Here is a 24490-nt window from a genome sequence, read left to right on the forward strand (position 1 = left end):
GCTTCCAGCGCCGAGAAAGGCCGAGCCCACGGCCCGTGGCCGCCCCGCCTGTGGGCGGCCGGAGCCGTCCCTCTATCCATGTGGGGAGGGATGAAGCCACCTCCCTGCTGCAGGCTCTGCCTGGTGGTCACTGCTCAGCGCGGCCTCTTCCTGCGTTAAGAAGCTCTGGCTTAAAGCCCAGTGGGTCACGAAACTATCAATAATTCCCGGGGACGCGGGGCCACGATGGGGAGACGGTCAGGGGAGGGGAGCTTCGCCCTCGGGACGAGTGGCCGTCACTGGAGAGACTTACTCCGCGTGGTCTCCCCCAAAACTCTGATGAGAAGTGACAAGAGGTGTCGGCTCCCCGGGTAGGGTTTCGGATTAAGTCTCTAGGTGGCTAATCCCCGAGGTGCCGCGGGCTGAGCGCAAGCACACCCCTGGAAGCGCTTTGTGGCTTCGGTAACGTGGCTGGAGAGAAAGCGGGCGCTTTGTGGTACTGATGCGGCGAGCGGCGGGCGCCGGTGGCTGGAGCCTCGGGGCGGCGTGGGCCCCGCAGGACCTGCAGGCAGGGAGCCCCGAGCGCTGGGAGGTTTGCTGGGGAGAAGGAGGGTGGGGGCGCTGCGTCCTGCGGGCGTGAGGGGCGCGGGAGGGAGGGAAGACCCGAAGGTTTGGCTTTTTCAGAATATAATGGAATCGATAAACCTCTGAGAGTCTGACTGACGAAAGAGGAGACACCGGTGAGCCCGAGGAACGTGAAAGACAACAGAGTCTCAGAGGAGAGACAGTTTTAAAAACTGGAAGAAGCGTGCTGTGTGGACCCATTCGCTTGATGCGCCCACATTCCTCAGAGAGCAGACCCATTCCCAGGAAGATAAAAACTGCCCAAACTGTCTCTAAAACCAGGTAGTAATGCTGAAGAGACTGGTTACCCCCTAAAATCAGAAACGGTCAGTGCCCCTGCCTGGCCGGGGGCAGGCTCGCCGGGACCTCCTTGGGGGACAGATGTGGTCACAGATGAACGCAACATCCTCAGAAAGATGTCGGCAAGGTTGCCAGGCAACGCGTTAAACAGCCACGGAGACACAGGAAACTAAATCTCAACTTCCTCCTCAGAACTCGGAGAAGCAGAATAAAATCTGGTCACCAAAGAGCTGTTGAGGGACTTCCCTGGTGGCGCAGTGGTTAAGAATCCGCCTGTCAATGCAGGGGACACGGGTTCGAGCCCTTGTCCGGGAAGATCCCACATGCCGCAGAGCAACTGAGCCCATGAGCCACAACTACTGAAGCCCGGGCGCCTAGAACCCGTGCTCCCCAACAAGAGAAGCCACCACAATGAGAAGCCTGCACACCGCAACAAAGACCCAACGCAGCCAAAAAAAAAAAAAAAAAAAAAAAAAAAAAAAAAAGACCTGTTGGGTTAAAGCAGTCAAGTGTGCAACTTACAAAACCATTTTAAAATTGAGTGCCTGGCTCAAGGCAGCGATGGTCATGCAGGAGAGCACGGGGTTTGCTTGGTCAGACTCGGCCATTTCACAAGAACTTGAGTGCATAAGCACAAAGGCGGTTCAGCGTCAGGACAGCTGTTTGTGCGATGTGTGACGTTATCCGACTCAAGGAGAAAACCCACACGGCCAGCTAATAGATACTGAACACCTGTGTCTGATTTAAAAATTAAAAAGTGAGCTAACAAAGAAGAAAACCTGGTGACTGAACATCAAACTACCCACTATATACGTACAGCACGTAAGTGCCAGCCCCTGGGCGGCACGAGGGGACAGCGAGAAGATGCTGGAGGACAGCCAGACTGTTCATGCCTGAAGACGACCTCCCAGTCTACCTGGAAAGTAAGAGAACCAACAGAAAGGCCATTGGAACTGGTAGGAGGTTTGGTTAGCACCTCGGTCGGGAGAGGTCCGGTTGTGTTGCCTTGATGAACAGCCCCCCGTCTCAGGGCTCTGCTCTGTGCTTTCCCACCACGAGCCCCACAGAGCAGCCCCCTTGGGAACAGTCCTGGTTGCTGAGGCCCTGGGGGACGCCACACCAGCGATCAAGCGCCCCTGCTCAGAAGCAGCTTATGCCCTTCCACTGGTGACGATGACCAGGGCGAGTCCCACAGCTCCGTCCACCCACGGGGGCCAGTGGTACGGCCCTCCTGTGCACTTGGAGGCTGGGGGGTGCTCGGCAAGCAGCACCGATGCCACAGGAAGGGAGAGAGACCTACGGCAGACACGCGAACCAGGAGCTACTCGGCACTGTCGTAATGACCAGCGCGACACGCAGCTTTACCGAAAGCATGAAACACCTAGGAGTACACATGAGAAGCTGCGAGACAGCTGAAGAGAATTAAAACCTTTACCAAGAGACAGAAAAGGAAACTTAAATACATTAGTGAAAGTCCTGGATGGATCAGGAAGGATCAACATTGTAAAAGCGTCAATTCCTCCCAAATTTGTCTATAAATCCAATGCTATCCCAATATAAAAGTGACAGGAAAAAAAACTAACAAAATTTGACAAGCTAACCCTAAAGTTCACATAGAGAAACTGTCTGCAAGAACAGCAGCACACTTTGTGCTCACAGCCTCCCCCAAGGCTTCCCACCTCCTTCCTGGGTCAGGAGGGCGTCCTCCTGGGCCCCTCTCTTTCTCTTTCACTTGGTTTACACCCTTATTTTACTGGAATATTTCTTCCCGGTGGCTTGCAAAGAGACGCAGGGAATGAATGAATGTCTGAACCCTTGCGTGTCTGATATGTCTTTTTCTTGACTGGTATTTGGCCAGGATGTTTTAAAATCGCTCCTTTAAAATGTCCCACTGCACTTAGCTTTCTCCCCCCTGCTCCCCCGCCCCAATTCTATTAGTTGGATGATGGACGTCCTGGAAAGGCCGTCTAAGTCGTTCACCTTTTCTCACATTTTCAACTCACTGTCTTTCTGTTTTATCTTCTAGGGGATTTTATAAACTATAAATTCTATCTTTTAACCTTTTTATTAAAAAATTTTGACAATCATTTAACTTCACAGATGCTTCATAGGGGGTGGCACTCCAGCGTGGACTGTGGGTCCCTGGAGGTTGGTGCTGCCTTACAGACAACGGTCCCTATGGGCCACTTTCGTAGACTACGGCCGTCGTTGGGTGATGTGCCAGCACGGAGGGCGCTCCCCGGTGGGCAAATTCCGTTATTGATTTTGCTCCATCAAAAATCATGCCCTTCTGGATGACACTCCACTAGAGAACACGATCCCTTGAAAAGGATGTCCCTTAGGCATGGCCTGCCCCAGGGCAGATACCAGCACTACCGTGCAGGTGACATGCCTCTAGGGGCCCTCGTCTGGGAAAAGGCAAGCAGCACAGGCCTACCCCCCTGGTCCCTGTGGTTCAGTGCAGACTGCGTCCTTTAGCTTTAACTCAAATGTTTTATTCCTTCACGTGATATCCCTGGACTCCCAAGTGATCTCGGTCAAGGGCAGACCCTGAATTGCACCCACCCTGCAACTACACCTGTGGGTGGGGTCCCAGAGCCCTGGGTGCCGGCCGGCTGGGCCCCTGCTTCTCACTGCCTGCTCCGCAGGGACCCTGCAGTGGGGTGGGGTGCAGCCCAGGCCACTGGGTGGAGCGGCCCAGGGTGGGCGTGGCCATGAGCCTCCCCAGTCCATCACAGAACTCGGTGACGGGGCGCCCCTGAAGCTCTGCTGTGTAGGCTACAACTGAGACCAGGCAAAACCAAGATGTGCAAGAGGAAGGCACTGCGGCCCGGTGGGGCTGGTCCCCGGGAACCGAACCCCTTTGGAGAAGCCCCTGGCTGGTGCTCCAGGGCGCAATGGTGACCAGGAGCTTCTCCCCGGGGATAAAGGGCACCCCCAACTCTCCATGGGGACCGTCATGGGCTCAGACGCCCTGCTTAGGCCCTGGCTGCTCACCCAAGGAGGCCAAACCGCTTGGGGTACAGTGCCAGGGCCCCATTTCTAAACCACGGCCAGGGCAGGAGTAAGGGCCCAGTGCTCAAGCACCTGCGGTCCCTACCGGGCAGGCGCCCCCTTGCCTTTCTCCGCCAGCGGGTGGAGGCAGCCAGCCGTGCCCCTGCTCTCCTCCTTCCTGAGCTCTCCCCTCTCCGACAGCCGCCACCTGCTCTGCTGAGGCAGCGGGGGGCAAGGCCGGCCCCGCCCAGGACGTGCACCCCGACAGCCAGTGCGCAGAGAAGACCAACCCAGCGGACAAGTTCCGCACAGGGGTGATGTGGCAGATGACCAGGGTGGGGACCGCGTGACCAAAGCAGAGTTGAAGGCCAAGCTGGAGGTGCCAGGCAAAGGTCAGAGGGAAGAGCCTGAACGGCCTGGGGGAGCGGAGCGAGGTGAGGCCGACGACTTCGAGGACGGCGCTCCACTGGGCAGCCCTGGTGGTGGTAGCAGCCAGGGTGCGGGAAGGAACTGAGGGTGGGTGTGCGACCCCCAGCTGTCAAAAAGCCCCACAAAACACTCAACCACCTGTCCATCCAAAATCAAGGCTGTATTTACCGTCATTGGTTGATGTGAGAACAGAATGTTTAAAATAACCGGAGTCTACAGTGGAAACACAGGGTCGAAGGTACAGAACGGAATAAAGCAAACAGCTACAGACGGCCGAACCACGGCGCCAACGCCGAGGACACAGGTGTGGACGCCAGGGAACAAGGGACGCTGACGACAGGGCATGGTGACATTCACGGGGTTATGAAAGTAAGACTGAGACCAAAAGGAAATCATGCCAAGGCCTTGGCCGGTGGCAAAGCATGAGACAAACGTCTGCTGCCGTTCTCCGGGAGAAGAGACAGCAGTTCTTTCTTTTGTGCCTTTAGCCTCTTCACCTCCCAAACCCTACTCGTCTGCGGTGGATCCCGCGGACACTGCACAGTCAGCACACGGTGCGCACGCGTCCCAGGGCCGCTCCGTGGTGCCCCCCCGCGGCCCGGCCGCCCTGAGCGCTTGCATAGTTGAAGGACGGTGCTGCAGTTAAACGTCCGAAGGCATTTCCAACTGACAGCGGGTGGGTTTTTGTGACCATGTTAAACAGATAACCAGAGGAGTTTCTAGAAACCGTTTTTATAAAGTCTACCTATAGGTTAAGAATTTAATAACATCATATGTTTATATTAACAGACTATTTACACTGTTTGTGTTTTTTTTTAAAAAAACAAACCGAAAAAGAAACCCTTCTACACTTCTGCATAATAAGGCAAATAAAGTTTTGTACATTATTAATTATCTTAATATATATCTGTAACTTCGGTTCCAAGTACCAAGGAAGGGCCAGGGCCGGGCCTGAGTGGGGACCTCACAGTGCGCTGGACAAAATGACCGTTTTCTTCTCCATAAATAAGACAAAAAAAACCCCTGGGGCTCTGAGGCCATTAAATCGCAAAAGCAAACTAAAAGTTAAAAAGCAAAAGTCTTTTTTGTTTCATTTAAATGTCTAAAGAGCATAAAGTTGAAAAAAATACAAATCTATTAAAAACGCTTCTCACCTGTGGGAAAAAAGGTACAAACTTGAATTTTTTTTCCAGTAGCCTCATCTCAAGCTCGGAAAACAAAAGATCACCCCCAGAAAAGCTGTGTATGACACCCCCAACTCCGCAGGCTGCGAGTGGAAGAGCGAGCATCGCCCCAGGGCCGATGGAACTGTGCTTAAGTTCTAGAAACAGACGCTTAGGTTAGTCGACAGCAGTGCGTGCGTTCGTGGAGGGGCCTCCGCACACGCGGCGGCCGCGGCCCCGCGGCCACTACCGCGCCTCCACCTCCTGGGGGTTGCGCGACGGGGAGTAGTCGCGGGCCTCGCCGGGCGCGCGGGCCCCGAGCGGCGTAGTCCTGCTCCGCGGCGGCCCCGGGGGCGTGGGGGGCCCAGCCGCGGCCACCAGCGGGGGCGGCGCGCCGAGCGAGGCGGCGGCGGCCGGCGGGGTCCGCGCCAAGAGCCCGTTGTGCAGCGCGGCGGCGGCGGGCGTGAGGCGCGGGAAGTGCAGGGAGCCCAGCGCGGGCAGGAGCGCCGCGCCGTCCAGGTGCGCGGCCCGGGCGCGCTCCAGCTCGTCACGGCGCGCTTCCCGCAAGCGCTCGGGGCTGTAGTCGTGCGGCTCGCGGTCGCGGTAGGGTCGCTCGGGAGGCTCGAGGAGGGCGGCGGGGCCCGGGGCGCGGCGGGCTGGCTCCGGGCCGCGGTAGGCCTCCCGCGGCGGCTCCCAGACGAAAGCTGGGCGCTCGCGGCCCGCGGGGCCTGGGCCGGGCTGCGGGGGCGCGTCGCCGTCCTCCCCGCGCTCCTCCTTGACCTTCACGTCGCTCTGGGGCCGCTCGGCCGCCGCCTCGAGCGGCTTCGCCGGCTCACGGCCCAGGAGGCCTGCCAGGCGCAGGCCGTCCCCCAGGGCCGCCTTGCTGGGCTTGGCGCTGTCCTCCCGGGCCGGGGAGTGGCTCTCCTTGACGCGAGGCTCAGCCTCGCGCTCGGCAGGAAGCCCGGGCCGGCCCGGCTCGCCCTGGCCGCGGAGCAGGAGGCCACTGCCCGGGTGGCCCACGGCGGCCACGGGCGAGGTCCGGCTCAGCAGGCGCGTCTTCTCCAGGAGGTCCCTGGGAGCAACAAGACAGCCCCCCTCAGCCTGGCGGGACACCCTGCAGCGAGCTCCCCTGACACCAAGCTCCCACCTCAACGCGGCGAGGCCACTACCCACCGTAGTGACCTCAAGGTCCTTGCGTGCGCGTGTGTGGGGTCCGCTTAGCACCCCAGTCTCCCGTGGAATCACTGCTAGTGGCACCCCGTCAACACGTGGTGACCACAACCCACATCCCCACGAGGGTTACCCCACACGTGTCTCCCCTCCACAAGCGCCATGGAGACCGACTTTGCAGCAGAACCGCAGAGTGCTCCACGGGGAGCCAGGCCGCTGAGCCCCTGAGCCAGGACAAGTCCTTCAGTGAAGAGCTTAGGGCAGTTCCACCCAGGCCCCAGACCCGCTGCACGGACAGGGGCCTGCGAACCCTTCCTCACGCGCAGTGTGGCCTGTGGCTGCGGTCACCACAGTTCCACCCGCCCCATCGCAGCCTGGTTCTCATCCGAGGCGCCACCCTGTACTTTTTAAAGTCCTTTGCCCCTGAGCTGGGAGCACGGTGGGCATGGCCCCCACCTTGATGAGGCGCTGGGAGGGCAGCTGGGCTTGAGTGGCCCAGCTCCGAGGCTCCCTTTTCCCCTGGGAGTCCCCAGGCCCCGCAGCCCCTGACCAACCCTCAGTGCTGCACCTGGCCCCCATCACTCTACTTGAGCCCCACCCGCTCGACCCTGAGGTCCCCACGGGGGACCTGAAATTCCCCGGGCTCCTGACCCGCCGTGGTGACAGCGCTGGCTGGGCAGGCCCTGGGCTGCTCCCTGGCACCCTCCCTGGGTCCCGTGACACACGTTCCCGCCGTCTCCCAGGCTGACTCTAGGTCGTCTCCTCTCTCCTTGCTCTGTCTCAAGCTCCAACCTGTGCACCCAGTGCCTGGCACGCGGCACTGCCCGTGAGTGAAATGCCCCACGTTCAGGGTGGGGGACAGGACCTGGGTGGAAGGGCCGGACAGGGAGCCCCCTGCTCCCGTCCACGTGGCGGGCCGCAACTCCTCAAGAACACTCAAGTCCCAACCTCTGCCGCTGACCTGAGAACGTGCTACCACCTCCCCTGCCCCGGCCTAGCTCCGTAGCCCATGGGGCTGGGGGCAGGGGGGCACGCACAAGCTCAGCCCCCATCCACCTGCTCACAGGTGTACCTCCCAGACTCGGTCCCCCTGGTGGCTCAGCAGCCCCCTGCAGCGTGCAACGGCATTCTCTGCCCTGCTGATCTGAGCCCCCTCGAGGCCCCGCTGTGGTCCACAAGCCCACGGTCCCCGCCAGGGCCTCGGAGGGAGTGAACCCCCGCCCTGGATGGCGTCTGGCCAGACGCTGCGCCCGCAAGGATCCTCTCTCTGTGTGGGCAGAATGGAGGCTGCTTGGCTGTGGGGTCCCCTTCCCCGGGGTCCCCTTCCCCTAGTCTTTCCCAGCCCTGCGGGTACAGACTTCACACCCTCCCAACCAAGGAGTCTGAAGGCAGAGCTCAGCGTGCCCCGCGGGCGGGTACCCGGGGCTCAGCGGAGCTGCCTAGGGGATGCGGGGGCGGGAAGCCGGCAGGATGGGAGGGCGGAGGGTCCCCACTCACCGTTCCTCCCTGCTCTTGTCCAGTTCTCGGTCGTGGTTGGTCAGGGCTGAGACCCGCTCGACGTCTACAGGCTTAGGCCACGGGGGTGGCGTGGGGAACGAGGGCGGCGCCCGGTGCAGCCGGTTCCAGGCCTCGCGGGGGCTGGGCAGGCCGTGCAGCGTGGGGCCCTCCTTGGGGGCAAAGAGGCCGCCACCGGGAGCTGGGGGATGGGTGGCGGTGGGAGCGTGAGGCCGGGTTGCAAGGGAGGCGCACACACACACACACACGGAGAGTCCCGACCTCAGACCCGCACGTTCCCCAAGGAGGCGGCGAAGAGGGTCCGTGCGCCCGGCGTCAGGGCGGCCCGACCCGCGCAGGCGTGGGCGGAGGACGCATGCGCAAAGTGAGGGCGAGGGCGCGGGCGCGGAAGACGCCTGCGCGAACTGAGGGCGAGGGCGCGGGCGCGGGGAGAGACGGGGCGCGGTCACTCACTCAGCGCGTGGCTGCCCAAGCCTCCGAAGGCGTTGCTGCCCAGGCTCCCCAGGCCCCCGAAGGTGCTTGATCTGCTGAAAGGGTCTGTGGGGGCAACGAGGACTCAGGGGTCTCCACGTGCGCACCAGACCCTCCCCCCACCCCGCGGCTCCCGAACCTGGCAGGTGCCACCTCTGCAATCGGAGGGCTACCCGGGTTCTTGGGGTCATCTCCCCACCCACCTGCATCCCCCCAGCCCTGAGGCCAGCACAGGCCAGCCAGACCGCATGGACCTCAAGGGGCACCTACCCATCAAGTGACCAGTGGGCAGGAAGCTGCCAGGATGGGCTGAGGGTCCAAACGGGTTGGTGGTGGGATGGGCAGCACCTGGGAAAGGGCGGGACAGATTGATGGGAGGCCGGAGCGCACCTGCGGCCGCGGCGCTCCTTCCAAGGGTGGGCGCGCCCTTCGCGGCTGCTCCTCCCACTGCAAGCACGTGACCAGGTAGGAGGTGGGCCTTCATCTCCCTGGAGCCTGGGGGACCCCGAGGGGGCGGAGCAGGGAGGCAGGTGCTGACAGCAGTGGAGCCCCCAGAGGAAAAAGGGCAGAGACAAGGCCTGCGATCGAGCCTTCAGGGGGCTCTCCCGAAGCGAGCGGCCCTGGAGTTTCCGACCAGAGCTACCGTCCCGGTCACCTAACAGTGGGTGCGGCCTGGGTGCTGACGGGCACTGGCCCGAGTCACGGCTGCCAGAGGCCGCAGCTCCTCCTGCAGCGTCCCCTGGCTGCAGGCCACAGCCCACAAACGTCACGGTGGCAACAGCCCCGGCTCCCCCGACGCCCCCCAGGACCGAACCTGGAGGACAGCCGGTGGGCCCAGTCTGGAGACGGAGCTGTTGAGTCAGGGGCCAACTCTGCTGCTCAGGGTGCCCCACCCCGTAGCCTAGAAGTGAGCGCCGGGCGAGACCAGTGACGTGGGCGCCCCCTCGTGTCCCTCCACCTGTGGGAACCCCAACAGTGGCGCGCTGTGTGCGTCAGAGGTGGGCTCCTCCACCCAGACACAGGCAGATTCCAGTCCCCAGAGAGCTCCCAGCTAGAAACTTGACCTCGCCTCCAAGTGACCTTAAGTCAAAGGAAGACAGCTGGCCCCAGGGCTAAAGAGGATGGTGTATCGACGGGGCCATGGGTGGGTGTGGAGCACAGAGGGGTCCAGGCCACAGCCTGTGGGCTCTGGCCCAGCTGGGAGGCCCTCTGCTTTCTGAGGGGCCCTGACGCCTCGCTGAGGTCTGGAGGCCATCAGGGCGGTGGAGTTGGGGCTGGGAAGAGGCGCCATGCTCACCAAGCCAGCCAGCGTGACCCCATCCACACCCGTCATGCCAGTGTGCCAACGGGCTGCCCGCATGGACCACGTGTCCATGTGCAAGGGACAGTGGGTGGGTGTGAGCGTACATGAGCTTGGAGGAAGACGGGGGGCGGGGGCGGGTGTCCGAGGAACAGTCAGGGAGGGCTCTCTGAGGAGGTGACGTCCTTTGAGGGCCTGACAGCTGGGGAGGAAGCAGCAGCAGCCCCAGAGCGAGGGCTCAAGGCCGCTGACCTCGGAAAGGCCTGCTGCTCGGCTGCCCTCGGCCGGCGCCTGGGAACTCGGGTTCCAGCAGGTTTCTCGCTTCCCTCTGACAGGAAGGCCTCACGGACGCTCAGGTTGCTTGCGCAAACAAGGTGGTCTGTGCTGAGCACCTGCTTTCCTTCTGGGAGTCCGGGTTTTTGTCCATGCAGGCAGAGCTGCCTACGTGAACGGCCCCCAGTAAGAACCCTGGGCGCTGGGTCTCCGCGAGTTTCCCAGGGAGACAGCACCTCGCCCTGCTGTCATGGCTCCTCGGGGGAATGAAGTGCATCCTGGGGCCCCCGGGGCAGGGCTCAGGAGGCCCCGCCCATTTCCACCCTCCCGCTCTTCCTTGCCCACTGCTCTGTGTCCCTCGGCTGCAATGCATACGGCCACGGCTGGAGTGTGACTTGTGCTGAGTCCTGGGAGCACTGCGAGCCTGGGGGTAGTCCCAGGGACCCTGACACAGCAAGGCCGTGGCGCGGCTGCTGGCGGGGGCAAGCACACGGGTTCCGGGAGCTGTTTCCCGCCTTTCGGACAAAAGCCAGACCCTTCCTGGGAAGGACATCGGAAGGACGCCCCAGAGAGGAGGGCATCCTGGACAGAGTCCATGCGGGGCTCAGGTCAGGGGCCGGGGGTGGCGGGGGAGTCTCCGCAGGGAGAGAAGCTCGAGGAGGGCAGGGCTGCCAGACTCCACCAGCTACGGCCGGAGAAACAAGAACGCTGCCCGAGCAGCCGGAGCCCTCTGGCACCCACACCAGCCAGAGGGAAAAGGCGAGAACGCCTCCGCCCAGCTGCCCTCTGGCCTGCATGGTGGCCGAGCCCCCAGCGCCCACAAGCCAGGCCGCCTTACCTGAGCTGGAGAGGAGAGGCCGGGCCAGGTCCTGCGGGTAGTGGAATCCGGCGAACACACCCGGGGCGGGGGGTCTGCTGAACAAGTCCAGCTTGGCGCCCGCGTCCAGTTTGTGAGGGCCCAGCTGCATCTGCAGGACAGTGTGTGCACAGGGGCTGCCAGTGAGCTGACAGCAAGGTGGGACGTCACCTGCTCCGCTGGCCTTGCCCAGCGAGCGGAGAGACAGGTAAGATTTATCCTGACGTTTCGGCAGATGCAGGATAACTGAACGCCATGTGTGACTGACACGTGAAGGTCCTGATTGAGGTGTTTCACTCCTTTTCATGCGCTTTTTGAAAGCTGGTGTGTTTTACACTTAAAACACATCTCAATTTAGATGCTACATTTTCACTGGAAATAGTTTGTCTGTTTAGATTTTGTAAAATTGAGCTGGAAAAGTACATTCCCATACCCAAGTCGTTCCAGTTTTCCGATGACTAAATTTAGCTTCAGTATTAAGATTCAAATTTATTAAAGTTAAACAAAACTAAGAAGCCGGTCCCTGGGTCACAAGGGCCGCAGGAGGCATGGGGCTGGGTGAGTTCTACCTGCCGAGATGGCAGCGACAGAGCAGGTGCTTGGGCCCTAGCTGGGGACCCTGCCTCACCTCCTTCACTGTGCCTCTAGGTGGCCCTGTCTGAGCATCTGCATGTTGAAACGCACAATAATCTGTCATAAATCCCTTTCTGTGACGGGTCTTTTGTAGCATATTTAGGACGTGATGAGTTAAAAATATTGTGCGTGGGGTAACGTGTCATCTGAGACGGCAGACGAGACCATGGAGACCCTTCTGCAATACGAGGGCCCCCGTCCCAGCACCCTCAGTGCCCCGGCCCATTGCCCCAGCCGTGGGTCCCCAGGTCTCCCACTTCCCTGCGTCACTCGGCCAGGGCGCCTGGCACCACCTGCCGGGAGGGGGACGGCCTCGAGCTGGGTTCCCGTTCACCACCTGTCCGCCCCCCCAAGGAGCACGCAGGCTCCATGAGCACTTTTGGTCGTCTTTGCCCCTGGCTAAAAACCCAGGCACACAGCAGGCCCAAGTGCTAATAGACACCTGGGGGGAAGAAGGGGGCAGGGCCGAAGGCCCACTGGGAGGACTCGACTGAGGGTGGGGAGGCCCGCAGAGTCAGCTCCTCCCAAACCCCTGCCTGCGTCGCCCTGGGTGACCAGGTGGGAAGTGGCCTTGAGCTCCCCACACACTGCTGTCCTGTCCCCTGCCCACCTCCAAGCCCTCACAGCCCGGCACAGCGCCTGGGCAAGGGGCACCCTCTGAACCGCAGGCCTGGCCGGCTGGCTGAGCAGTCAGGCTCACCTTCATCTTCTGCTGATGGCGGTAGATCTGCCAGGCGATCTGCACGTGCACAGCACACCACTTCCCGGGCTTCTGCGACAGGGCGGGCGACGGGCTCAGCTTTGAGGCCAGGACCTCCTCACTCCCCCCACCAACTCCAGATTCCTGCTGTCACAGTGCACCCCCTGTGGCCACTCAAGAGTCCTCCCTGGCCTTGGACCTTCCCTGAGGTCCCGCCAGGCCCCTTCCTCCCAAGGTGAGGCAAGCAGGCATACACACACTCACCCTGACTGCTGTCCGGTATGGGTCTGACACCTGCCATCGACAGAGGAAGAAGCATTAGACCTGGGCTCTGCAAGCAGCCCAGCCCCGGGGGGTCGGGGGAGAGGACCATGTGGCCTCCACGAGGAGCCACGCTGGCTGGAATGCCCACCAGAGAAGGAGGGAGGCACGGGCACCGCTGCCACCTACCCCGGGGGCTCTCTGTATGAGGGCGTGAACAGCACTGGCCTGGCCTGTTAGCTCAAGTGGGTTTGAAGTCTGAGGGGGAGAGACGGACAGGGCACGAGACGACTTTGCAGGTCCCATGCCCAGGCGGCACGAGACCCCCCCAGGCGCCACCCAGGGGCGGCCTGGCCTCCCACCATATCCTGTCCGGACGTTTCTGAAAAGGCTCTTGATCGACGTGCCTGGGCCAGGGTCTTCCCCAAGGGCCAAGGCAGCCCCGCTTCAGGGAAGGTGAGCAGAGCAAGGCCAGTCCCTGGTCCTGGGGCCTCAGCGGATGCTTCCTGCCTGGGCCTCCTGCAGCGAGGATGACCCTGTGCTGCCGCCACCCAGACCCCAACCCCGAGCGCTGCCAGCGGGAGAGGTGAGAACGAGCGAAGCCAGTCTCTCCCGGCCCCATGGGGCACAGAGGGCCCCACCAAGGGTCAGGATATTCTGCACTGAGGTGAAGGCCCCTTGGGGGCCACCCGGGAGCACGACACACACAACCACGTGTGAGGCGGCTGGAGCTGCCCCAGGACGGGAAGGGCTGGCTGGGGGGGGCGGTCCTGCAGACCCCACCCACAGTGCCCACCCCCCTCCTGGGAGCAGCTGGTACCTTGGGCTGAAAAGCACCCTGCAGGGATCCAAAGGGACCTGGGTGTGGGAGCAGGGCGGGCAGTCCTGGGACGGCTGGAGGGAAGGGCGGGAAAAACTGCAAGAGAAGGTGGGGGGGGCAGGGGGGGCGTTCCAGGGGCCTCGCAGGAAGCCTGGACGCCCAGGGCAGGGACGCCGGGCCCAGCCCTCCGGTCCCCGCCCCATCACCCCTGCACTGGGTGGGAGGCTACACGGACATGGCACAGCCCTGCCGCCCTCCACACCCCTCACCCTGCCTGGAAAGCCCAGAGCGCGCAGGGACACTCACGTTGGAATGTCGGAAGTAGGGACTGTCCAGCTTGGGCGTGTACTTGTCAAACTGGAAGGGAAGGAGGCAGAGAGTGAGGCCTCCGGCCACGCTGACGCCCTCTGCTGGCCAAGCACCCACCCACGCCCTCGGGCCAGGCAGTGGCCAGAACGAGGCTGGGGGCCTCCAGCCAGCTGTCCCCTAGGCTCCCCGAGGGTGCTACCCCCTGGCCTTCCCTGTTCTAGTGGTCCCAGCACGGGAGGCGCCGACTCGCCCATCTGGTGTCTGTGGCCATGACTGGGGCGGGGGGAGGGCATGGAGCCCAAGGCTGGTGCTTAGGCTGCAGGACACACCTAGGCCACTGGCAGACTAGTCAGTGACAAAGCAAAGCTGGGTGGGAGCAGAGGGAACTCTGCCCACAGCAGCTGGCTCAGGGCATGAGACCTCAAGGACAAGGAACATGAGAAGAGTCCTGGCTCCCGTGGCCCCTCAGTCCTGTTAGGCCTCCGGACCTGCCGCCCTGCTGCCAGCGGACACTGAGGACCCCACGTGGGTGGAACTGGCCCCACGGCCGTGCGGACACGCGGTGCTCCTCAAGCCCGAAACAACGGCTCAGGATGGGGAACCTCATGGCATGACCCGGGGCGGGGGCGGGGGGACGAGAGAAGGAGCTGGACGGACAGCCGGACGGAAGGGGATGGTGTCAGCCTGCATGCGTGCAGAGAGCGTCTGCGTGTGCCTGCTGCGTGTCCCGCGCCCGGGCCGCCCCCGCCCGCCCGCCCGCCGGCCGGCCGGCACGCAGCCTACGCACCGGCGGGGGTGCGGCGGGCGGCAGGAGCGGCGTCGGGGGCGGCCCGGCAGGGAAGGGGGCGAATGTGTGTTGGTGCTGGTGTGTGTGCTGGTGTGTGTGTTGGTGCTGGTGGAACTCCGCCCGCAGCAGAGCTCCCGGGCCCAGGGGGGCGCTCTGGACCAGAAAACGCGCGTTCAGCTCTTGCCTGAGCAGCTCGTGATCTACAAGAGAAAAAGAGAGAGACAGAGAGGCACGTCGGCCGCGGGCTCCCGGCGGGGCGAGGCGGATAGTCACCTGCTGGCACTCCCGGTTTCGGCAGGCCAAGCCGTGGTGGCCGCTCGCTACGTGCGGGCCCCAGGGTGGAGATAAGAGAGGTGCCTGTGACCAAGTACCAATCAGAATCCCCGAATGAGGCTGGCAATACATGATTGGCTGGCTGAATGAGATCAACAGGCTGGCATCTAAAGGCAAGAGAGAACACCATGAGCCACCCTGGGCGCCCCCGGAGACAGCCCTGAAGGGGAGCCCTGCCCGTCCCAGCGCCCCCAGACCAGGGTCCTGGTCCCATCCTGGGGCGCTGAGTTGCCCCCAACCCAAGGTAGGCCGACGAGATTTAGAAAAAAATTGGAGACCCACAGAGAAATCCTTAGTGACCTAAGATTTGGCCTTGAGGGGGCCCCTGCTGGAATCAGGCAGGGAGGGAGAGGCCAGGCTGGGCCAGGCCAGCTGCTGTTCACCTGGGACCCCTCTCCTCCACAGTTCAACCCTCCTCCCCTCCCCCGCCCCCCCAGCAGCCCAGGGACGGTGGATGGGAAGAGCCACGGCAGGCCTGGGAGCCCTCACTGCCATGACCACGGAGCAGCTCCAGGTTTCACCAACTCCCTGCCTCAGACTGCCCGACCGGGCCTGGCAAGGGCTCAGAATGGAGCAAGGGATGTCTGTGTCCGCGTACGCGTGTGTGAGCACCTGTATCTCTGTGTGTGTGTGCGTGTATGTGTGTGCGTGTGCACACAACCGAGGCCCGGGCAGGAAGCTTTCTCTGCCCTGGGCAAGGTGGCCTGCTAGCGCTATGGCCTGCTGGGGGACTGACATCCAGCCGGGTGGGGTCTGGAGAGCCAGATGATCACTAAGGATACAGACGTCCAGGGCTGGCCCCCTCCCCAGGGGCCGCGTCCCTCCCCGCGGGGGTTAGGATCCCAGAGTGGAGGGGAACAGTGACCCTGCTGCCCCACCAACGGCGCCCGGACCTACCGGCGGGGTGTCCTGGGATGACCAGGCTGTTGGCCGGCAGCGCCGGGGGCGGGGGCAGTGTCGGGGGCGCGGCGAACATGGCCGCCGCGTGGTGCTGGTGCTGGGCCTGCGAGCGGAGCGCCAAGTGTGAGGTAGAGAGGTGGGGGCCCGGCCCGTGAGGCGACAGGGACGCGTGCTTCGCGAGCCCCAGGCTGGCGCCGCTGCTGGCGCTGCTGCTCCTGCTGCAGGGAGGGGCGCTCAGTGCCCGGCCGGCGGCTGCGCGGCCCCGCCCCGCGCCCACCTGAGGCTTGCAGGCCCCGCCCCGCGCCCACCTGAGGCTGTGCAGGCCGTTGTGCGCTGCCGCGCCGGGGCCCGGGAAGGCGCCCGGGGGGAGAGGCACGTGCGTCGGGAGGGAAGCCCGGGTCTGCAGGGGCGCGGGCGGCGGCTGCGGCGTGAGGCGGGGCAGGGCCGGGGCTTCCTTCTTGACGGGTGGGCTGGACGGGGCGCCGGGCGCGGGGCCGGCGGAGGGCAGGACCGGCGCGGGGCTGCGCACAGGGGGCAGGAAGGGCGGCTCGGTGCTCAGCTCGCGGCTGCGCTCCAGGCCCGAGACTTTGGGCGCCGCCCCGGCCTTGGCCTCAGACTTCTCGCCCAGCGTGGGTCCTGCGGAGAGAGGGGCCGGAGTGAGCCCGGGTCCCGGCTCACTGAATGCTGTCCAGGACTGTTTCCGACGGGGAGACACGCGGCGCGGAGCTCCCGCCCAGAACACCTCGGTATCCCGCCCCCCAGGCTGCCTGCGCCGAGGGCCGACCCGCAGGGAGTGTCCTGCACCTCCTGCCCACGGAGATCCCAGCGCAGGGGCTGTCCCGGCCCCATTTTACAGAGGGAGACGGAGGTGCACGAGGCAGCCGGGCCAGGCGGGGCGCTGGGCTCCCAGCTCATTCCGTTGCCCCTCCTTCCTCTGGCAGGAGCTTCACCCGTGCTAGTGGCTGCTCCTTCGGGTCCCGCCCGGGTGACCCCTGGCCTAAGCCCTCTGTGGGCCCTTGCCCTGGGGGAGACTTCTGGATGGCCAGCCTTGCCTGGTCTGTCGGGAGGAAGCTGCTGCGGGCCAACACTGCCCCCCACTTCACCGCCCAGAGCCTCCGCTCCCCTCCGAGCTGCGGGCCTGCCCTTGGGCCGTGAGCTCCAGCCAGCCGCCTGCTCACTTCAGACCCTCCTTTTGAAACTGCTACAAGGGAGGCCTCAGGTCACAGCCCCAGCAGCCAGGCGGAGGGCAGCACCACCCATGTGAGCTGCTTTGCCTGCAGGGGGCAGCATCCCAGTCCCCAGGAGTGGAAATTCAGGTCGCTGGGCTGTGGGCTGACCCCGCGGCTGCCACGCTCGCTGAGTGAAGAACTGGCCACAGCCTCTCCTGCGGCTGCAGGGCAGTGTGACCCAGACTGGCAGAGAGGTGAGAGGTCTGGACCCTCTGGGAAGTCTCCTTCCCTAGGGCAACACCTCCCTCTGCCTTGGGTCTGTTTGCTTAGGGACGCACCTACAGAGGAGGCCGTTGCCACCACTCCTGCAACGAGGACAGGAACAGAGGGCCGCTGGCTTCAGCCCACTTGCTGCTCACAGCTGCCCAGGGACGCTAGCCCTTTCTCCCCTCCTGTCTCTCTCACATCTCCACACGAGGCCCTCACAAAGCAAGAGCAGCCATCAGAATGGAAAGAGGCAGGCATGGGCCATGCAGACCTGGACGTGACCCCACGTGTGCCACCAGTGCCCCAGCCCTTCTGGAGACGCCTGGAACCTTCTAGAGCCTCCTGCCGCTGGAAAAGCATGAGCACTGCTACTCATCACCCCCCACCCCCCGCCACTAGGCACCTCTCTGGGCACCTCAAAGCCCAGAGCTCCCTGAACTCTGCTGAACCATAACCTCCAAACCCGTGACCGTGACCTTATCTGGAGAAAGGGCCTCTGCGGCCGTGATCAAGCCGAGAATCTCAAGGTGAGATCAGCCTGGACTCGGGTGGGCCCCAAATCCAGTGACGGCGTCCTTGTAAGGGACAGAGAGGAAGAGACCTCGTGAAGACGGAGGCAGAGATGGGAAGGATGCAGCCAGAAGCCCAGGGATGCCCAGGTTTGCAGGCAATACCAGGAGCTGGAAGAGGCAGGAGGGACCCCTCCCCTGGAGCCTCCGGAGGGAGCACAACCCTGCGCACACTTGACTCCAGATTTCTGATCTCCAGAACCATGAGCGGGTGAACGTCTGGTGTTTCAAGCTGTGCGGTTTGTGGTCATTTGTGGAAACTGATACGCCCTACATTAATTCCGTCTGAAATGCCAGCTGAGTGTGCCTGGCTCCCCGGAGCCTCTGGTGGGCCGCCTTACCCAGACTCCCCAGCAGGCTGCAATCTGCTCGGCTGCAATGCTCCGACTTGAGGAAGGGGCTTCTCGAGTTCAAGGCACGTAGAGGCCGTGCCTGGCTACCAGGCCAGCAGGACCCACGGGGCTGCGGGTGCCCGAAGGCCTGTCCTGTGTGGTCATATCCTGAGGGAGCCCTCCGAGCAAAAAGGCCCCTTCCCTGCGCTGGGTCCAGTGAAACCCCCTTCCTGGCCACAGCCCACAGCCGACAGGCTGGGTCACAAAGGCCTATCCTGGCCTTGATGGGACCGTGGCCAGGCATCCACCCTCCAGAGCAGTGCCGGCCAGAAGAGCTTTGTGGGACAGTGAAATGCTGGGTATGTGTGCCATGCCACTCGGGGGTCACTGGCCAGGGCCTGGGTGTGCTGGCAGGGCCGCATCCCGAGCCAGGAGCTGCTGGCCACCCCAGAGCACCTAAGCCCGGGAGCCCGGGGAAGTGCGTTCCTCATGGTCCTGAGTGGTGCAGGGATCCCACTTTGGGAACCGCCGCTCCAGCACTGCCCAGCTCTGGCCGAGACACGGGCCCCGTTCCCAGCTTCCCTTGTTTCCTTGTGGTTTTCCCAGGGGGTTGGCGGGGGGGGGGCGGGCTGCATCCCTCAGTGAATGACAGCACCCAACTCCTGCCTGAGGCTCTGCACCTGAAACCCAAGACAGAGCCTAACTTGGGGGCCGCCACGGACTTCAGGAATGTGTCCTGTCCCTTCCTAGAGGCCAGGAGCCCAGGGACACACCTACCTTTATCGGCTGCCGGGGCAAAGAGCTTCTCGGAGCCCACAGACGCCTGGAAGAAAGAGAGGAGGGTCAGGGGCCAGAGAGACCTCCAGGGCTGGGGTGAACCTGGCCCTCAGCCCTTGCCCCCGGCACCCAGGAAACAGGTCTGCGCACACAAGGGCCGCCCAGCCTGGCAGAACGCATCCTTCTGTGCCCACAGCCCCCATGGAGGAGGGTGACCACGCCCAGGCCCAGCTGCAAGTACTCGGACACAGGTCATTGGGCCTGTGATCAGGGAACCAAGGACGCCCCACTCAGCAGGGGTGCAGGGGCTCAGCGTGGCCCTGCTGGGTGGGGAGCTAAGACTTGGGAATCGGGGCGCCAGGAACCTGAGGGCTCCGCTGGGCCTGGCACTGGAGGTGGCAGGGTGGGGGGAGCAGAGTTGGGATGCCCCCGGCCCCCAGCCCCAGGCTGCAGGACACCACCTGCCACGCCCCAGACACGCTGAGTCACAGGTCTGGGGACCCCGGCCACCATGAGGCACAGAGTGTCCAGGGTGGAGTGGGGTCAACCCACTGCGGGAGGGAACGTGGCAGTTTCTGATGGGCCCCTGGGCCGCTCAGCCTCTCCCCTCCTGGGGAGACGCCCCTGTGTGTGCAGGGCCTTGGTGAGGACAGTCAGGATGAGGATGTGGCCCACCCACTGGTTCACAGCCGCAAGCCCGTAAGGCTGTTCTGAGCAGACCTTTTCTCCCTAGCTGGTGTTGTTTTAAAACAGTTTCGCTGAGATGTGATTCACATACCATACAACACGCCCACTGAAGGCACACAGCTGTGAGCAACCATCACCTCAACCTGTTTTAGAACATTTTCAGCACCCCAAAAAGAAACCACATGCCCTTCAGCTATCACCCCAATCCTCGCATCTCCCCCCACCCTGGGCACCATTACTCTGCTTCCAGTGTCTCCCGATGCCCCCATCGTGGACTTCCTCGGGGAGAAAGCAGACAGTGGTTGCTGTTGGCGTGGGGTGACTGAGTACCAAAGGGCATGAGGCCTCCCCCCAGGACGGCCACGATCAAGAAAGACAGAAAACAGCCGGGGCTGGCGAGGACAATGTGGAGAAACTGGAACCCTTGTGCGTTGCTGGTGGGAATGGAAAACGGTGCAGCCGCTGTGGAAAACGGTACGGAGGTTTCTCAAAAAATCTATCATAGAACTACCGTATGATGCGGCAATCCCACTGGTGAGCGTATGTCCAGAGAACTGAAAGCAGAAACTCAAACATGTATCCGTCCACCGACGATCACAGCAGCATTATTCACAATAGCCAAAACGTGGAAGCAGGGACTTCCCTGGTGGTCTAGTGGCTAAGACTCCGCGCTCCCAATGCAGAGGGCCTGGGTTCAACCCCTGGTCAGGGAACTAGATTCCACATGCCAGCAACTAAGAACCCGCCCGCCGCAACTAAAAAGATCCCACACGTGGCAACGAAGATCCCAAGTGCCGCAACTAAGACCCGGCGCGGGCCAAATAAATAAGTATTTTAAAAACCCCAAAAAACAAAAAAAAACAACAAACGTGGAAGCAACCCAAGTGTCCATAAACAGATGGCTGGATAAATAAAATGTGGTGTATACACACAATGAAATATTATTCAGCCTTAAAAAGGGAGGAAACTTTGACACAGGCTGCAACGTGGATGACCTTGAGGACACTATGCTCAGTGAAGTAAGCCAGTCACAAAAAGACAAATCCTGTGTGATTCCACTACATGAAGTCCCTAGAGCAGGCAAATCCATGGAGACAGAAAGCAGGCTGGTGGGTGCCGGGGGACGGGAGGAGGCATTCGTGTTTAATGGGGACAGTTTCAGTCTGGGAAGGTGAAGAAATTCTGGAGCTGGATGGTGGTGGTGGTTGCACAACCATATGAATGTGTTTAATGCCCCGAGCTGTACACTTAAAACGGTCAAGATGGTCGTTTTGTTACGTGTATCTCACCATGATAAATAAAAAACTTAAAGAAAAAAGCATGAAAGAGCTCTGGGGTGAGGAAAACATTCTCTGTCGGACTCTGGTGGGGGGTATGTAGTGGTATGTATTTGTCGAAACGCACCAAACTGTACACTCAAAACAGGCGCATTTTGTTGCATGTAAATTGTGGTGCAAGAAAGTCAGTCACGAGAAGGGGACTGAGGCGAGAACAGACTGACAGGTGAACAGAACAGGAGCAAGAGTCCCAGACAGTGACGCACATGGGACGCCCGGCACAGGCCGGGCCCGGGCCCGTGGGAAAGGGCAGGAGCTGCGCGGACCCAGGCTCCCCGGGCCCGCGTCGCTCCAGGCCTGCTGACGGCAACGTGCAGAGCGAACCGTGAACAGACCGCTGTGCCCCTGACACTCGTGCTGGGCTGGAGCCTCCCGCCTAGCCACGCCCCGAAACCCCGCACTGGGAAGAAAACAGGTGGCAAACGCAGCCCGAAAACACTGGCCCACGCTCCCCGGGCTGGACTCGGACCCGCACCAGAGGGGAGTCTGCTAACGCGCGGGAGTCCCCAGCGGAGGGTCCCCCCGCCCAGGGGAGCAGGGAGCTGAGGCCGGGCGTGCCCTCTGCAGGGAGGCTGTGGCTTGACCTCTTCCTAAGGATGTTCCCGAGGCATCCTGCGTGGTGAGCAGCCTGGATCGTGGCCTCGCCCGAGGAGACCCCGGGGGGGACGGGGGGGCGGGGATGGGGGGGGTGAGGGGTCCACCTGAGCTGGGGGTCCGCGGGGTCAGGACGGCAGAGTCAGCAGCGCCGGCCCGCCCACCGCTCAGGGCCAGGATGGGGACAGCTCACGCCGGCTCACCCTGCACCAGGCAGGGCCCCAGCTCTGCTGGGAGCTCCAGCCAGGGGCCCCCAGAGCCCTGTATCCTCCCGCAGAGGCCCATGAGTCACCGATCCTCCCACCCAAAGACCCCCAGGCCTAACAGGACTGGACCCTGGCCATGACCCCAGGAGGGGGTCCTGCTGACACTCCCACTTGAGGCCACACAGCCCGAGTGACAGCTGCTTAATTACCAGCTGGTCTCGTTAACACTCTCACAAATTAATTCTCCATACAGCAGCCAAGAGTCTCTTTAAAAACCAAACCAGAACAAGTCACCCTGGACTGAAAACACTCCAGTGCCTTCCCACTGCCCCAAACTACAGTGTGAGCTTCTCCCCCAGCCCCCAAAAGGGTGTGGCCGGCCGGCCTGTCTGGGCCCTTGACCCAGTGGCTTCGGCCAAGTCCCCACAGGCCTTCCCAGACCCCGTCAGTCTGCGGGTGCCCCGCCCCCACTGGCGCACGTTGAAATCCTCTTCGCCTGCTGCCCTGCACCAGCGGGAGACGGGCATGACTGGGCAGGGCTGGCGCCTCCCCACATGAGATGGGCCAGAGCAGGGGCAGCCACTCTGCGCTCCGGAGGCCGCCCCCTTAAGGTCTCCATTACCTGAGGCACCGGCAGCCCCTCTGGGCCTGGGGGTGGTGCTGACCGTGCCAGCAGCCCACCCCAGTGCCTTATCGCGTGCCATCAGCAGGTGCAATGAATGAGCTCAGCCTGCAAGCTGTCATTAGCTCCCAGGGGTGTGGTCGCTGGGCCACTGGGAGGGGGAGGGGGCTACTCCATGGCAGGTCGGCCTCGAGCACCTGCCTCAGCTGCACCGTGTGTGCCAGCCCTCACCGGAGCCCTCCTCTGATACAGCAGGGCACCCCGACCCACCAAGGCTGGTGTCGCAAAGGAACGTGGTAGAGGCGTCACTGTGAGAAAGTGCGTTTGCTCCTGTGGGGCAGGGATGCCCTCGGTCCGAGACTGGGGGTGGGGGGAAGAGCAGTCAAGTCCAATTAAAGCTGCAGGCGCCCCTGCCCTGCCCGGGAGGCCCAGCCAGGCCCGTTCTGCTTCACTTCAAGGCCCCAGGCTGGAGCACCGGACCCCAGAGCCAGGAGGTGGCGCCCCAGACACTGGGAAAGTGAAAGGCGAGCAGAGGAGGGAGTGGAGGGGGGCGAGGAGCAGCGACGGGGAGCGTCTTCCCTGGCCCTGCCGAGCCCTGGGATGCCGCCCGGGCAAAGGAGGGAGGCAGGTGGGAAGGCCACTGTCCCCGTCCGTCCGGTCCTCACAGCCACACTGCCCAAGTTAAAGTCTGCTCAGGGAAGCTGAGGGATCCAAGTCCCCACAGGGGTCGTGGGCAGGGACCTGGCAGGCTTCCACCGCACGGCAAGGGCCGGGACACCGGGCCAGGCACAGCCAGGCCCACTGGACAAGGCTCTCAACCAACACCCGCAGGCACCCTTAGCTCCCAGGTCCTCCGGGGCCGTGGCTCAGGCTCCAGCCCTTCCCAGCACAGGCACAAAGCCACCCCTGCTGGGACTTGGCCCAGGTCGAGGTCCCTCGGTTCTTTCCCTTCCAGGACAAGGGGTCCGGAGCCGGCCAGCAGACCCAAGGCGGGTGGGCAGCCCTAGCGCAACCACCAGATCTGTGCTAATAACTTCCCGAGGATTATCCACTGGGACTTGACCCAGGCAGCGCCGGCACCCTCCAATCCTGGCACTGAACCGGTGTGGGTGTGAAACGAAAGGGTCACTTCAGGCCAAAGTCCAGGTTGGAGGTCCCCGGGCTGCAAGTTCAGGGTCCCCGTGGAAGGGGCCCGCTCCGTACGGAGAATGTCAGGGTCAGCACTCTTTCCCCGGAGATACGCAATCCCGGCTGCGGGCGGAGGTCAAGGCGCGCTTTGTTCGCGAGGACCCAACCTACGGGGCAGCCTCGGCCCAGACACGCGGCAGAGACTCCGCCGGCCGCGCCCCGCCCCAGACAAAGAGCTCCAACTCCGGGCAGGTGAGCGCGGCGGCGGCCGGGAACCCGGGCGGCCGAGCCCGCGCCAGGGCGCAGACAAAGGCGCGCGTCCCCCAGCGCCCTGCCCCGCCTCCGCCGCGGGCCCCCCAGCGCCCTGGCCGAGGCCCAGGACTCTCTGCGGGTCTGCCGCCACGTGCGCCTCAGGGGCGCAGGCGGAGGTACGTGGGGTCTCCGCGCGCCCGGCTCCCGTGAGAGACGGAGTGAGCAGAGCGCCGGGGGCCTCTCCCGCTCCCCGTTCCTCTAGAGGGGGCGGCTGCTCTCTCAACCCCGGCCCCCAAAGTCCCGAGTTCCTCCCCGGAGCCACCAGCGCTCACTCACCGCGCGGGCGCCCCGGGTCCGGCGCGCTCTGCAGGCGACCGCCACTAGTCCTCGTACCGGAGCCGGAGTCGAAGCTGGGCGGCATGGACGCGGGCCACCGCCAGCCTCGGCCCGTCGAGGTGGCCCCTCTCCCGTGGCGCCCTGCCTAGCCGGAACCCAGGCCGGGGGCGCGCGGGGCACGCATGTCCGCCGCGCCGACTCGACGCGCTCCGGGCGGCTCTCGGCGCACTGGGCTGCCGGACGCCGTCGGGCGCGGCGAAGGGCCCACAAGCGGCGGGGACAGCGGCGGCAGTCGCACTGCTGGCGGGCGCGCAGGCGGCGGCCAGGGAGCGCGGCGGGGCGGGGCGGGGCGGGGGCGGGGCGCGGGCAGGCCCGATTAATCCAGCCCCGAGACGCG

At 63.4% G+C, this 24490-nt stretch overlaps 1 protein-coding gene across 3 annotated transcripts in view; it reads right to left on the reverse strand.

Moving 5' to 3' along the window:
- Positions 1-4465: 4465 nt before the first annotated feature.
- FBRSL1 (fibrosin like 1) overlaps positions 4466-24490 on the reverse strand; it is a gene marked incomplete at its 5' end in the record, with an annotated part of 83634 nt that continues 63609 nt past the window's right edge. The window contains 14 exons of one of the 3 annotated variants that reach the window (XM_079717971.1): positions 4466-6561; positions 8157-8355; positions 8628-8711; positions 8916-8993; positions 11057-11186; positions 12408-12479; positions 12672-12701; positions 12858-12926; positions 13795-13845; positions 14585-14784; positions 14956-15024; positions 15815-16035; positions 16126-16453; positions 18932-18977. In XM_079717971.1, the coding sequence (XP_079574097.1) occupies positions 5736-6561; positions 8157-8355; positions 8628-8711; positions 8916-8993; positions 11057-11186; positions 12408-12479; positions 12672-12701; positions 12858-12926; positions 13795-13845; positions 14585-14784; positions 14956-15024; positions 15815-16035; positions 16126-16453; positions 18932-18977 (2403 nt within the window). In that variant the 3' untranslated portion in view covers positions 4466-5735. Of the gene's footprint in view, positions 6562-8156; positions 8356-8627; positions 8712-8915; positions 8994-11056; positions 11187-12407; positions 12480-12671; positions 12702-12857; positions 12927-13794; positions 13846-14584; positions 14785-14955; positions 15025-15814; positions 16036-16125; positions 16454-18931; positions 18978-24490 lie in introns of those variants that run through there. The other 2 variants (XM_079717974.1, XM_079717972.1) reach the window with 2 other exon arrangements.

Source organism: Hyperoodon ampullatus (assembly GCF_949752795.1).
Source record: "Hyperoodon ampullatus genome assembly, chromosome: 13".
Classification (NCBI taxonomy): Eukaryota; Metazoa; Chordata; class Mammalia; order Artiodactyla; family Ziphiidae; genus Hyperoodon; species Hyperoodon ampullatus.